General features: G+C 40.2%; 1 protein-coding gene across 5 annotated transcripts in view; it reads right to left on the reverse strand.

Annotated features, from left to right (window-relative positions):
* The window catches only part of ADAMTSL3 (ADAMTS like 3), a 390466-nt gene that overhangs the window by 227478 nt on the left and 147678 nt on the right, over positions 1-15310 (reverse strand). For all 5 annotated transcript variants that reach the window (XM_024349337.3, XM_024349336.3, XM_024349334.3 and 2 more), the window contains exon 5: positions 13909-13954. In XM_024349337.3, coding sequence (XP_024205105.2) covers positions 13909-13954 — 46 coding nt within the window. The remainder of the gene's footprint in view (positions 1-13908; positions 13955-15310) is intronic.

Raw genomic sequence — 15310 nt, forward strand, 5'->3', positions numbered from 1 at the left:
CCAGCCTGGCCAAAATGGTGAAACCCCGTCTCTGTGAAAAATACAAGAATTAGCTGGGTGTGGTGGCGCATGCCTGTAGTCCCAGCTATTCATGAGGCTGAGGCAGGAGAATTGCTTGAACCTGGGAGGTGGAGGCTGCAGTGAGCCAAGATTGTGCCACTGCACTCCAGCCTGAGTGACAGAGCGAGACTCTGTTGCCAAAAAAAAAAAAAAAAAAAAAACCACACACCATAAAGTATTTTATTATTTTTTTGTATTATAAAGGTAATAAATATTCATTCTAAAAACTTTGGAAAATAGTTTCTACTCAACAAAAGAATAAATAACATAGATCTTTTGTATCTAAATCTTCACACAAATCTTGGTTATTTACCAAGGACTTCTTTCTGGAAATAAAATTTCTGAGTCCAAGGTTATGCACATTTTATAGACTATTCAAAATATTGCAAAATTGCCCTCCATTATAATTTTCTAGTTTTTTTTTCCAATCAGAAGTATAAAATATAACTTCATTGTTTTCGTTTGTGTTTTCTTTTTGAAATAGAGTCTTGCTTTGTCACCTAGGCTGGACCTCCCAGGTTCAAGTGATTCTCCTGTCTCAGCCTCTCGAGTAGCTGGGATTACAGGTGCCCGCCACCATGCCCAGCTAATTTTTTTTGTATTTTTATTAGAGATGGGGTTTCACCATGTTGGCCAGGCTGGTCTCAAACTTCTGACCTCAAGTGATTCACCCACCTCAGCCTCCCAAAGTGTTGGGATTACAGGTGTGAGCCACCGCGCCCAGCTTGCATTTTCTTTTTATTGTTTAATATATTTTTATGTGTATTTGCTTTTTGTATTAATTCTTCAAAAATGTCTTGTTTTATATCCTTTATCCATTGGCATTTTTGTCTTTTTATTATTTTCAGCAGATGAAACTATTAAACTTCATAGTGAAATTATCAACTCTTTGTCATTTCTGTTGGAAATATTTTCCCCATTTCATTTTGTTTTTGGTACTTTGTAAAGTCACAAAGTTTTACATTTTCATGCAGTCAGCTCTATTAATATTTCCCGTTCAGGTTTCTTTCTTTTTTAATGGGCTTAGAAATGTTTTCCCACTCTGCTCTGAGAACAGATAAATACTTAAATGTATCTTCCTAGTTCCTTTACAGATTAGCAGTCATGTTTAACTATTTGTTATATTTGGAATTTATTTAGATGAATGGTTTAAGTTAGAAATCTAGCTTTTCTTTTTCCACAAATAGATATTGATAAATTATCAGCCAAGATTTTTAAATACAATTTTTCTCTTTTTGCTACTTCACGTTTGTATTTTATTGTTTACACTTTTGGCCTTTATAAACTTCCTTAAATCCTTTTTGGAAGTAGATAGGGAATAAATAGAATATAATTAACAAACATTCTTCTGAGATTAGTTGTATTATTTTGCTGTGAAACATTCCAAAATCCTATATTGCATCCACATTTTTGTTGTCTTAGCAAAATTAAACCAGGTTACACTCATAGAAGCAAGTCAGACTGAAGAAGACTAAAACTGGATGACTTTTTCTTTAGTCAGGGTCTTACTCTGTCACCCAGGATGGAGCGCAGTGGCATGATCATGGCTCACTGCAACCTCGACCTCCAGAGCTCAGGTTTTCCTCCCACCTCGGCCTCCCAGGTAGCTGGGGCTACAGGCACGCACCACTACATCCAGCTAATTTTTTGTAGAGACAGTTTTGCCATGTTGCCCATGCTGGTCTCAAACTCCTGGGCTCAGGCAATCTGCCTGCCTTGGCCTCCCAAAGTGCTGGGATTACAGGCATGAACCACGTGCCAGGCCAGATGACTTTTCTCTGTTGAAATGAGGACTGTATCCTCCATCTGGCCATAGGAAGGATCATCAGTTACAAAATTACATCACCTCCTCTTCCTCCAGCCACAGCGAGTTTTCTCTATATCTCACTCTTTGAAACCAACCAAAGGAACGTGTCTAAGAGAGCAGGATGCAAGCAACTTCTTTGCATTAGGCTCAATGGCAAGCATTCTCTAGGGACTGAATGTGCTGGCTACCTAACTCTCTACTCCCTTAAATTCCATAAACCAATGAAGTTTCACAAAATTAACAAGAGTTAATTAGCGGAAGACACCTTAGGATGTCAGCCTCAGGGTGGCCAGATTTGTACATGTGACCAGCCTCCTTGGCCACAGCTGACTATCCAGAGGCAAACATCTGGTCCACACCAGGTCAATCTTTCCCAGAAATTTGGAATTGCACCAAAAGAGCTGGAGCTAAGAGAGCTAAGAACTCATATCAATCTGGGGTTGGACTGGCCATTTCTTTTATAAGATTCATGTTGAAGCAAAGCAAGCCAGTTCCCACAGCAAAGAAGAATGAATTCGGTAAGAAAGGAGGAGGAAAGATAGTAAACTATGCATTTAAATAGGAATAAGTAACCTGTGTTCCTCATTTTCTGATTTCTGGCTCCAGGCCCTCAAGGCCTGCTTATGCTTAAATTCTCTTAAAAACCCACATATCCATCCAGTGAATCCCCTTTGTCCTGAGCTAATCTAAGTGGACTTCTGTTCTTAGCATATGATGCTATCTGATTAAGGCAGCCTGATATCCGGATCATGCTTTTTAGTTTCCCAGGGGTAATCACTGACATTCTCTTTTTACCACCACCCTTTGAACTAGGTAGGTCAGGATTATTACCCTCACTCTATAAATGGAGAAAACTGTGACGTAGAAAGTTTTTAGCCACTAGTCCAAAGACACACACTAGGATATGACAAAGCCAAGACTGATTCTCAAAGTAACAAGCACTCTATTATAGAATACTGCTTTCTAGGAAATGTGGGGGACACTGACTGCTTACATTAAATGCTTTCATTCACTTCACATTCTTCCAGTGTCAACACTAAGCTTGCCTAATCTGGCTCAGCTAGGTCCCATGTCCCAGCTCAAGACAAGCTAGGGATTCTTGTGTCTTAAACAGTCTATTTGACATTTAGGGAGCAAAATGCCAAACATTCTTCTGCTTTCCTTTCCCTGCGAAACATTTTTTTCTTATCAGTTAAGTTGAAGACAACACTTATTTATGAAATATACTTGATGGGCTTTGCCCTAGGTCACGTGCTAGGGAGAACACACACAAAAAATATAATCCACCACTGTCATTCAATGAGCTTGTTATCTTATTGGAGATGTAGCTTCTATACACATGAAACACACTGAACAAGTGTTATCACTGGTATTTGTAGACTTTAAGTAGGAATGCAATGAAGGACATAGAATTGTTATCCAAGAATTAAATTGTACAATTGATTAGATGAAGTTAACAAGAATAGATTCCATATCAGCAAGACTTGACTCTAACCTGATAGAAGTAACAAAAAGGAAGTGTCAGTCAGTGCCAGTAGCCAGTCTGGGAAGCTCAGAAAAGAAGAAAGAAGAGGAGAAGGATAGGCGGAAGAGAGGAGGATGGAGAGGAGGAGAAGGGAAGAGAAAGGAAGAGGAGGCGGCTGCCACAGCCAACAAATGACAAAAGGCACCCATTTCCCAAACCATCTTGAAAACAAGGTCTCCTTCCCCTCCTAAAACCATGGGGATATGTAAAACCTGGGGGCAACTTATGTATAGAAGCCAGGAATGAAAGATTATCTAATAAACTGAGTATTTTTATGCAAGAGAGACAGGCCATTACCTGAGATTATTTATATAATAGGACTGGACCAAGCTTTCATGTAGATCAGACATTTAGGCAATCCCCCTGCCAATCCCCTCTCCCAATAACCAGCAAGTAGGGACTCAGGAGAAATAATATTGTTGCTACAAGCAAATTTTAAAATTTTATTTTAACTTCATATCCAAGTTGTACTATGAGCTAAATTTTGTCATTCTTTCATATAACAAATGACAACATTTCTAGCATAAAAATAAATTGTTGGTGGCCACTGTAAGCTAGAGTTGGCAAATAAGGAATTGCGGAAAAGTGAAATCTCAGATGGATTTAAAGGATGGTGTGATGTAAACAGGACAAGATTCGGGAAACGACGTAACAAAAGAGAAACAGCAGAAATAAATTCGTTATCCATAAGGAGCAGTGTGCAGCCTTGTCCAGAAAGGGTGAAAGTTGGGAGTTTAAATAAGAGATAAATCTTACCTGAAGATAAGAAGGTCCTTGAATGCAAGTGAGGAGATTTAAAAGCAATAAGGATCCACGGAGGGGACTAAAATATAAAAGATGGCATTTAAGGAACAGTATAATCACAAGATGGCCTGGAGGTCTGGAGACAGACATGAGAGGGGGTGACTCTTGCCCAGAGTAGGAGTAATGACAAGGAAAAGAAAAGAACACCTTCAAGAGAAATACTGAATGGAAAATTGTCAGATTCTAGCCATTCATAGGATCCATGGTATGAGGGATCCCGCAATGGTCACATCAAATGTCCCTTCTGTAAAGTCAAGAAGGAGCCCTGGGAGCCCCCTCTGCAAGTACACCAGGCCTCCCTCTGTGCTCATATAAAAATGTGTTCATGCTACAAAAACATCCTTACCAAATTATGATACACTTATCTTAAAATTATTTTCCCTTTGCCTCTTCCAGCATTGCCTTTAATCCTATAAACCCTGGTATAAAAACATGACTCATCAATGAATTCAGGTATTAGACCTCCCTGCTGACATGCATGACTTCTCTTAGGAATTCTCCATTTGCTCCAAAATACCCCTGATAAGGATAATTCTTTATCTAGGGCTCAGGGGCCAGTCTCTGGCTATAAGGATATATGCTAAGTGCTGATCAGCGGGTTGTGTCTGAAGACAGCAGTCACCCAGGAGCCATGGCACTGTACTCAGCCATGTTCTGTTCCATAATCTTTAAGGCCCAAAGCCCAAATCCCCATCTCCCCCGACAGAGTGAACCCGAGGAGAGCCAATGAACCAAAGTCTGAATTCTCAGGGAGGGTGGTGTGGTCCTCATGGCCTGGATATGTCTTCTGCTCCTGCCATTTGAGGCATGATCTCCTGCACACCAGGAGTGGAATTTCTTCATCTTCATCTATGTGCTGTGAATGCATGTCCCTGTTACAACTAGACATCATAACAAAAGAACATTTGATCTTTTCTTGAGTGCTTGAATTTTTTTTCTTTAGTGTCTTCTGCTGAGGTGGGTAGAATTCTGAAATGCAAATGTCAGAGTCTGTCCTCGTTAAGTCGGATCCTCCCCTATGCTAGGGATCCACCCCAGGCTGCTGGAGTAGTGGAAAACCAATAGCCATGGAGGATTTCCTTTCTCTGACTCCCTTCAGTTGTGTCTCTTTCAGTTAATTCCCTGCTCTTCCCTGATCTCTGGCCCTTGCCAACTAAGATTATTTAGAAGGTCTGACCTACTGTTCCACAGTTAGATTTTCTACAATGGTAACTGGAAGTATAATGTGTCTCCAATACCACAGCAATTCTTGTGCTCACATGTTGCTAAAAGCTACCATGCTTTAGCTACTGCTGTCTGCAGCATCATTTTATTATCTGACAAAGGTTACAGCCTTTCCATACTCTTGTACAGTGTAGTAGAGTGGTTAGCAGTGCACTCACCGAAACCTGACTGTCTGAGGTTAAATTCGGTTCTGTGCCCTTGGGCAGGTTACTTAAATCTCCTCTATAAATGTGGAAATAAAAATAGCACGTACTTCTCAGGGTTAGTGTGAGGATTACATTAATTTATTCACGAAATGGCACTTAGAATAATGCCTAGCATTCAGGAAGTACTTAATAAGTATGAGCTACTATTATTATTACTATTTCAGTTAAGTGTGAGGAAGTCAACACGTATAGACAACAACCCATGGTCTTAAGGCTGACAGCCTGAGCCTTCAGGCATTCCCATGGAGAAACAGAACTTTTAGCAATCTCTGGAATATGATCCAGTGTTAGATCTCCAAGGCTCACTAACAGAAACACCTCCTTCTCCATACAGCAGACTACTCTGATAGAGACTGACTTTGGCCATTGATGATGACATCTCTTGGATGGGACTGAAAAGACCCTGCCGTCCCTTAATACAGGGCTTTTACGGTCCTGGAAGTATAGGTGTAGGCATGTTTGAATCAGGGGGCAAGTCTCCCTCAAAAGAACTCCTCATCTTAGAATCACTAAAGGCAACTTCCTTCAAAAGAGTGAATGACCATCCCCATTTCCAGGTAAAATGAACTCCACTAACCACTGAACTAGTGTGGCCAGTCTTCAGTAAGGCATTGAATGGCAGTGGGAAGGCAGTGAGAAGTAACAGCAGGGGGATGCTCATCAGAACTTGGTCCTCTCCCACTTGAGGTGGGGTGGGTTGCAGACTGGTCCCCACTCCTGCTATGGTGAGGTGGATATTTTGAGCCCCCAATTAATAAAGCAGGAAGCAGTTCAAGTAATTACATGGAAAAAAAGATACAACCATATTCATACTCCAAGTTCATTGTGGTTACATCCACTTATGGCACTCAACATGTTTGCAATGTTTCTATAGTATATTCAGGAATATACTTGCATAATCTCTCCTGTGCAGGAATGGACTCTTACAGATTATCAACACTGAAGCTGGGGCTGCATTTATGCACCTCTGGTTTGCAACACAGCTTGGGCGTGCACAGCTGCAGATACTGTGGCACGTGGAGACAAAGGGATGCTCTGGACACTTCCACTGCCACAACCTTCCCTTATTTTACAAATAAGGAATTTTGTTGGAAATTCTGAGTTTGCAATGACAAGCATAGCAACTGATGCTATATTCTTATGAAACCTCTCTTAGGACTCTCTAAGGATTCCAACTCTGAGAACTAAAAAGGGCAGCATTTGCTTCTCCACCTCCTTCATACTCTACCCCAAGCATCTATTTCTTACCAACCTAGAAACATTTCTGCCGCATTCTCCCAGAGGGACCATAAATTAGAGACCACAGGTAACCCCCAAGGCCCAGAGAGCTTCAGGGGCATCACATCTTCACTCGAGTATACCAAAGTCCTAACCATTGCACCTCATGTGCATAATTTTAGCAGATTACATTTTATGTCTGTATTATGTGGCATAATACTCTAACACTTGCGTTGATAATAGGTTCCTTTTTGGAATTAGCTAGAGCAGAGTGATACATACACAGAGAAACTCTAGAATGAGATCCCAAAATGTAACACCTTGATCTGGGGTTTAAAATGAATTGTTTTAAATAGTTTCACAAATTATTGCTGGAAATCATACTGTTTTGAAATTTGTTTCTGAATGACTACAAGGAAATTGTCAGACCAAAGAAAACTTTAGCTATCCCATTGTGTTGGGCAAAATAATGCACCACCTTGGCCCACAAGATGTCCATGACCTAACCCCTGGAATCTGCGACCATGTTACCTTACATGGCAAAAGGATCTTTGCACATATAACTAAAGTTAGAGACCTCGAGACGGAGAAATTATCTAGGATTATCCAGGTGGGAGAACAATGCCCAGCTGTGGTCACAGGAAGATATGACTACAGAAAAATGTTCAGGCCGGGTGCGGTGGCTCATGCCTGTAATCCCAGCACTTTGGGAGGCTGAAGTGGGCAGATCACTTGAGGTCAGGAGTTCAAGACCAGCCTGGCCAATATGGTGAAACTCTGTTTCTACTAAAAATACAAAAATTAGCTGGGCATTCTGGTTAGCATCTGTAATCCCAGCTGCTCAGGAGGCTGAGGCAGGAGAATCGCTTGAACCCGGGAGGCAGAGGTTTCAGCGAGCTGAGATCGTGCCACTGCACCCCAGCCTGGGTGATAGAGTGAGACTCAGTCTCAAAAGAAAAATAAAAGAAAAAGAAAAATGTTCAAACAGATGCAGCGTTGCTGGCTTTGAAGACTGAAGAAGGAATCACAAGCCAAGGAATATGGGTGGCCTCTAGAAGCTGGGAAAAAAGGAAATTAATTTTTCCCTAGGCCTCCAGAATGATGTAGCCCTGCCTATATGCTAGTTTTAGCCCAGTAGGACCTGTGTCAGACTTCGGGCCTTCAGAACCGTAAGATAATACATTTGTCTTGTTTTAAGCCACTATATTTATAGTAATATGTTACCACAACAATAAAAACAACTAATGCACCCATGGAAAAGGTGGTAGAACTCTGAGGTTGCTAATGCACCCACATGCTTGTTTAAAAGGAAGGCTAGACTATGTTGGCACTGACATACTTGCCTTTGTGTTCAGTCTCTCTCTCTCTCTCTCCTACATGCCCCATCTGGACTTACAGCATTCACAATGAATGAATGTTAATTCAGCATTCACAAGCAGGTGTGTCGCTCAACATCAAGTGTGATTCAATTCAAATCACCAGAGATGTGAAGCATTTGCATCGTGCTCCAAAATCCCTCTGAGGACTCGGTTGATAAAAATCTGGTTACTTCTGGCTAAGTGATATTTGAGTTTGAGTACCCCAGTAAATAGGCACCCATTTTTTCCCATTCAAGTTTGGAACCAATGGAGAGATACAGATAGAAATGTCAGCTTCATCGTTGATAGAAATGGACTGCAAATATGGCTTGAGCTCTCAGTCAAAAGGTGTTGCTAAAGACTGCCAGCTTTCTACTCCCATAGAACTTGAGGGCCTACCCACCAAGAAAAAACTTGATCCATAGATTAGAAACCCTTACCCAGGACTGATGTCTCACACTGGCTTGGGACACAGAAGGGAGAAAGACAGACAAAGCTCCAGTAATTGATCTTTTAAAATAAATTAGTTACAGCCAATTGAGAAAAGTGGATAAAAATAAATCAATCTCATTTGAAATGAGATCTCCAGATTTTCAGAATTTCCTTTTAATTCCTGTCATTTTGATTTGGGTCTATACCACCAATGAGGGAAATGTTTTTAAAACTTTTAATAAACACATAAAATGTCATGGTTAGTGATTGCCTGGGGCCAACACATAGTCAGTAAAGGAATTTACCAAGACAGTAACGAGTCTGGAAAGGCAGATCTATTTAAAGAAAAGGGGAGATACACTGCCAGTGAGCAATGGGCAGTACAGCAGAGGGAAGGCTGTCTGCTGTCTGCAAAGAGGCAGGGACTGCAAGGGAGTTTTTTAGGTTGTGCTACTTGGGCTGAATGTTTGCAGACAGGATGCTTGGTGCAGGTGGGCTGTGATTTGGATGCTTGTAACAGGATGCTTGGGTGCTAGTGAGCCATTTGCAGTTGACCCTATTTCTCAGAACATTTGTTCCTCTCTACCCCCTATTTCTGTTTCTGCCAGCTAAGCCCATTTTTCAGTTTTCTTTCAACTCCTTAGGACTCCACAAATTGCACATATTTATGGGGTACAACGTGATGTTTCAATACATGTATACATTATATAATGAACAAATTAGGGTCATTATCATGTTCACCACCTCAAAAATTTATCATTTCTTTGTGGTGGGAACATTCGAGATCCTCTCTTCTGGCTAAATTGAGATATACAATGTCTTGCTGTTTACTGTAGTTACTCCACTGTGCAATAGGACACCAAAAATCATCCTTCCTTCCTAGTTGTAACTTTCTTGACTAATCTCTCCCAATCTCTACCTGCCCCCTGTCCTCCCCAGTATCTGGTAACCACTGGTTTATTGCCTACTTTTAAGATATCAAGTTTTTTTTTTTTTTTTGGATTCCACGTATGAATGAGATTATGCAGTATTTGTCTTTCTGTGCCTGGATTATTTCACTTAACATAATATCCTCTAGATTCATCCATGTCACAAATGACAGCATTTCCTTCTTTTTACGGCTGCATAGTATTTCATTGTGTATATATACCACATTTTCTTTATCCATTCATTCACTGTTGGACATTTAAGTTGATTCCATACCTTGGCTATTGTGAATAGTGCTACAATAAACATGTGAGTGAGGATGTCTCTATGATATACTGATTTCATTTCCTCTGAATATATAATCAGTAATGGGATTGCTGGATCATATGGTAGTTCTATTTTTTAAATTTTGAGGAACTCCATACTATTTTCCACAAACGCTGAACTAATTTACATTCCCACTAATAGCGTATAAGGGTTCCCTTTTCTCCACATCCTCAGAAACACTTGTGTCTTTTGTCTTTGTGATAATAATCATTTTAAGTGGAATGAGGTGATATAGTGGTTTTGATTTGTATTTCTCTGATGATTAGTGATGTTAAGCATTTTTTCATACATCTGGGTTGGTATTTATGTTTTCTATTGAGAAATGTCCATTAAGGCCTTTTGCCCACTTTTAAATCAAATTATTTGTTTTTGGGTTTCTTTGCTATTGAGTTGTTTGAATTCCTTATATATTCCAAATATTATTTCCGTGTCCAGCTGTCTAGTTTGCAAATATTTTCTCCCATTCTATAGGTTATCTCTTTACTCTTGTTTCCTTCGATGTACGTAAGCTTTGTAGTTTAATATAATCCCATTTGTCTATTTTTGCTTTTATTGTCTGTGCTTTTGAGGTCATATTTTAAAAATCCTTACCCAGTCCAACGTCATGAAGTATTTTCTCTGTTTTCTTCTATCAGTTTCTTATTTTCAAGTCTTACATTTAAGTCTTTACTTCATTTTTAGTTGGATTTTGTACACGGTGAGAGATAGGGGTCCAATTTTATTCTTCTGCATATAGATATCCAATTTTCCCAGCACAATTTATTGAAGACACTGTCCTTTCCCCAGTGTGTATTCTTGGCACCCTTGTGAAAATCAGTTGGCTGTAGGTATGTGGACTTATTTCTGGACTCTCTAATCTGTGCCATTGATTTATGTGTATTTTTACACCAATGTCATGCTGTTTTAGTTACTGTCACTTTGTCATATATTTTGAAGTCAGGTAGTGTGATGCCTCCAGTTTTGTTTTTTGTGTGTTTGTTTGTTTTTAATCAAGATTGCTTTGGGTGTTCAGAGTCTTTTTGTGATTCTATACAAGTTTTAGGATTTCTTTTTTTCTGTTAAGAATGTCACTGGATTTTAACAGGGATTGTATTAAATCTGTATATCACTTTGGATAGTAAGGACATTTTAACAATATGAATTTTTCCAATCCATGAACACCTCTTTTTGCACCCTCTTTATTTCATTACTGTATTTATTTGTTTATTTATTTATTTATTTATTTATTTATTGAGACAGTCTCGCACTGTCACCCAGGCTGGAGTGCAATGGCACAATCTCAGCTCATTGCAACTCCCACCACCCGGGTTCGAGTGATTCTCCTGCCTCAGCCTCCCAAGTAGCTGGGATTACAATTGCCCACCACCACACCCAGCTAATTTTTTGTATTTTTAGTAGAGATGGGGTTTCACTATGTTGGCCAGGCTAGTTTTTGAATTCCTGACCTTGTGATCCACCTGCCTCAGCCTCCCAAAGTGCTGGGATTACAGGCGTGAGCCACCATGCCCGGCCATTAATGCTTTATAATTTTTAATGTAAAGATCTTTTACCTTCTTGGTTAAATTTATTCCTGAATATCTTACTTTTTTGTAGCTATTGTAAATATAGCTATTGTAAATTCAAATGATTTCATTAAATTTTTTATCTGTATTCTTCTGTATCTCACAAGTTTCCCTAAGATCACTACTTTGAATTCTTTTTCTGGCATTTTGTAAGTTTCCTTTTCTTTGGAGTTTGTTACTGAATAATTACATTCCTTTGAAGGTGTCATGTTTCTTTGCTTTCTAAAGTTTCTTGTGTATCTACTTTGTTTTGTTTTTTGCTTGTTTGTTTGAGATGGAATCTGGTTCTGTCACCCAGGCTGGAGTGCAGTGGCGTGATCTCAGCTCACTGCAACCTCCACCTCTCAGGTTCAAGCAATTCTCCTGCCTCACCTCCCAAGTAGCTGGGATTACAGGTGAGTGCCACCACACCTGGCTGATTTTTGTATTTTTTGTAGAGACAGGGTTTCACCATGTTGGCCAGGCTTGTCTTAAACTCCTGACTTCAAGTTACCTGCCCGCCCCAGCCTCCCAAAGTGCTGGGATTACAGACATGAGCCACCACACCCAGCCTTGTGTATCTACTTTGATATCTGGGCATCTGCTGAATTCGTTTTTGCTTCCAATTTTACAGAGTAGCTTTTATAAGGAAAGACTTTTCCCTAAAGATGTGTCCTAGGGTGTCAGTTGAGTAGTGTGAATTCACATTGGTTCTGGGTGGACACAGTAGTCGGGTCTCCACACAGTTTCATCAGCTGTAATCCATGTAGTAATATCTGTGAGTGCCTCAACAGCCTAGGCTGCAGGAGTTTAGGGCAGTAGTGGTGCACCTTTGCCAGAGAAAGGGCCACCAGGCTGGTTCTCAAGCTGGAGGTACATGCACAACTGTGCAGGACCTGTTCCTTGCAGGGAAGGGTGCCATGTGGACTTGCATGCAAGAGTCACCACCATTTCACTGGGCCTAGGTTCTAAATAGCTAGGGTTGTGGTGCTGCAGTCATCTGTGTGAGCATGTAAGAATGATAGTTGAGCCTCAGGGATGGAAAGATCAGTGGTTACTGTCCCCTAGAGTACAGCACACTCTAGCAGTGGCTCCAGTTTCAAGGTGGCACTGTGCCATAACAGCCTGGGTCATGGGAGGTGGGCAGTGCACAATCTGAGCTCCTACTGTGAAGCAATGCAGCTGTGGGAACTTCAGGCAGCTCCCCCAAACTGGGCTCAGGGCCTGTGAGGACTGCCGCGTTCTCCTGTAGCAAGGACTACATGTGTCTGCAGTGGTAAGAGGGGCTACTGGGGGCTCCCTGCTTACCTTACAGGGGAGATGGAGTAGTAGAGGCAGAGTACTTCGCCCTCCTCCCTATGCTGCCATCTTGAGTTACTGTGTGCCACAGGCATTCTGCTATTCCCTTGCTATACTCCAGTGCTCTCCCTCAGACACTCTAGTCTAATTGTAGTTGTTTATTTGTTGTTTTGGTCTTTTTGTGTATGAGGAGGCAAGTGTCAAGTATCTCTAGTTAGCCTCTTACTGATAACCAGGAAATGTTTTGAATGGAAAATAGAATGGATTCTTTCTGGTGTTTATTTTTTATTTTCAATTTATTACTATTTTTTTTTTTTTTGAGACAGAGTCTCACTCTGTTGCCCAGGCTGGAGTGCAGTGGCGTGATCTTGGCTCACTGCAACCTTCACCTCCTGGGTTCAAGCAATTCTCCTTCCTCAGCCTCTAAAGTAGCTGGGACTACAGGCACACATCACCAAGCCCAGCTAAGTTTGTATTTTTAGTAGAGATGGGATTTCACCACATTGGCCAGGTTGGTCTCAAACTTTTAACCTAAAGTGATCTGCCTGCCTTGGCCTCCCAAAGTGCTAGGATTACAGGCATGAGCCAATGCGCCTGGCCTTATTTTCAAATTTCTAAAGCAAGATATTTGAATTTTTATTTTTAGTGTTGACTGATGTAAAATAAGAGTAGGGTTTTGTATATTTCTGTGTGATTTGCTGATGGGTCACCTATAGCATTCCATGACACTGAGGTAGAAATAACAACAGACCAGTTCAAGTAAGTCTACTCTTCCTATGTGACCCTCAAAAAATAATTTTACCTCGCTCAGCCTCAGTCCTCTCACTCGCAAAAGAGAAATAGCCGCACCTCACCTGCCCAGAGACAGTGTGAAGGTCAGGTAAGATAATGAACATAAAAGCATTCTGAACTTTGAAGGAGCTTGCAGATATTATATTGTTTCTATGACTTCAGAAATTATCAAATACTTACCAAATTAGATCATGAATGTGATATGGCCTTAAAAGGTAGTATAAATGGAAGATATTTGATATACAAAATCTGTTGTCAATTAAAGAAATACTTAAGTTTTCCACAAAGGGTATTAAGAGACCACTAGTTTTAGAGTACACATTGGAATATTGTAACTTAAAACAAGCACATATTGTATTGGATAAAATAATTTTATTTTATGACTTACATGATTGCTGCATGTCTTGTATCGAATGTTCTGCCCTTCACAATTCCTAAAGGAAAAAAGAAAGAAGAAAGAAGAAATAATGATTTCATAGAAGAGGCAAGCATTAAAAAAAAAAAAAAAGCAAATACAAGGCATTGGTTCCCTGTAAAACTTTTACTAGTGCACATTACCCCAAAGATTCAAAGTTTAATTCTAAGAAACTAATTTTCAAGGATCGGGAGCCAAAAAGTCTTGTGGAAGTGTCACATTAAATAAAGAATGAATTCTTTAGTTAATAGTAGTACTCACATGCAATTCTTACCCAAGGGTCCATATAACCACTACAATTAATGTACAATATGTGTGTGTCTCATGTGTGAATATGTGTATTCTTTTCTATAACGAAAAGGGAAATGCTACATGTAGAAGAATTTGTGTAGCATGTCTCCACTAGGACATTTCTCTTCCCTTACTGAAGCAACTCAAGTTAGCAGGGCACTCACTGTCTTCCTTTAATTAGTACAACAGTCTTTGTTAGAAATTTGCTTGAAGTAATGCTTCCTTTTTTTTGAGACAGAGTCTCACTCTGTCTCCCAGGCTGGAGTGCAATGGCTTGATCTCGGCTCACTGCAATCTCCATCTCCCAGGTTCAAGCAATTCTCCAGCCTCAGCCTCCATAGTAGCTAGGATTGCAGGTGCACACCCCTGTGCCTGGCTAATTTTTGTATTTTTATTAGAGACGGGGTTACACCATGTTGGCTAGGCTGGTTTCACACTCCTGGCCTCAAGCAGTCCACCTGCCCCAGCCTCCCAAAGTGCTGGGATTACAGGCGTGAGCTACTGCAGCCGGCCTATTTTATTTCAACCATTGATCTTACCAAATGGGATTCTACCAAGTCATGTTGGAACAGTATTTTTGGGATGCTAATACTGGTAAGTTTGAGAATTTTCCAGGGATGACCACCACATAACCTATCTTCCTCTACAGCCACTAGCTCTGCGACCCTGCCACTCATTTTCCAGGCAGAGTTTTCCTTTGGGAGACTGGAATTCCATCCAACAGGTACTTTCCTCAGTCCAGTGCTTGTCTGTCTATATTTTACATAAACTCCTTAAAAATATCTGATCTCTTCATGGCACTTTTCCTAATTTTTCAATGGAGTTACATATTTTTTCCCTTTATGTTTTCCTGGTGAATTCAATGGCAAATTTGGAGCCAGGAAAGCTAAACACAGGCTTAAATAATCATTTTGAATTAAAAGTCAATAGATACTATTTCAATTGTTATTAAAATATTTATTTCTATGGGAATAAAAATAATTTTAAAGTGGATAGGAGGTCATTTTTTTGCCAGTATGATTTAAATATGAGCCTATATGAAATGATTGATAGAGTCAGCAATGTAAAACTCATTGCATATGCT

This window comes from Pan troglodytes, chromosome 16 (assembly GCF_028858775.2).
Source record: "Pan troglodytes isolate AG18354 chromosome 16, NHGRI_mPanTro3-v2.0_pri, whole genome shotgun sequence".
Lineage (NCBI taxonomy): Eukaryota > Metazoa > Chordata > Mammalia > Primates > Hominidae > Pan > Pan troglodytes.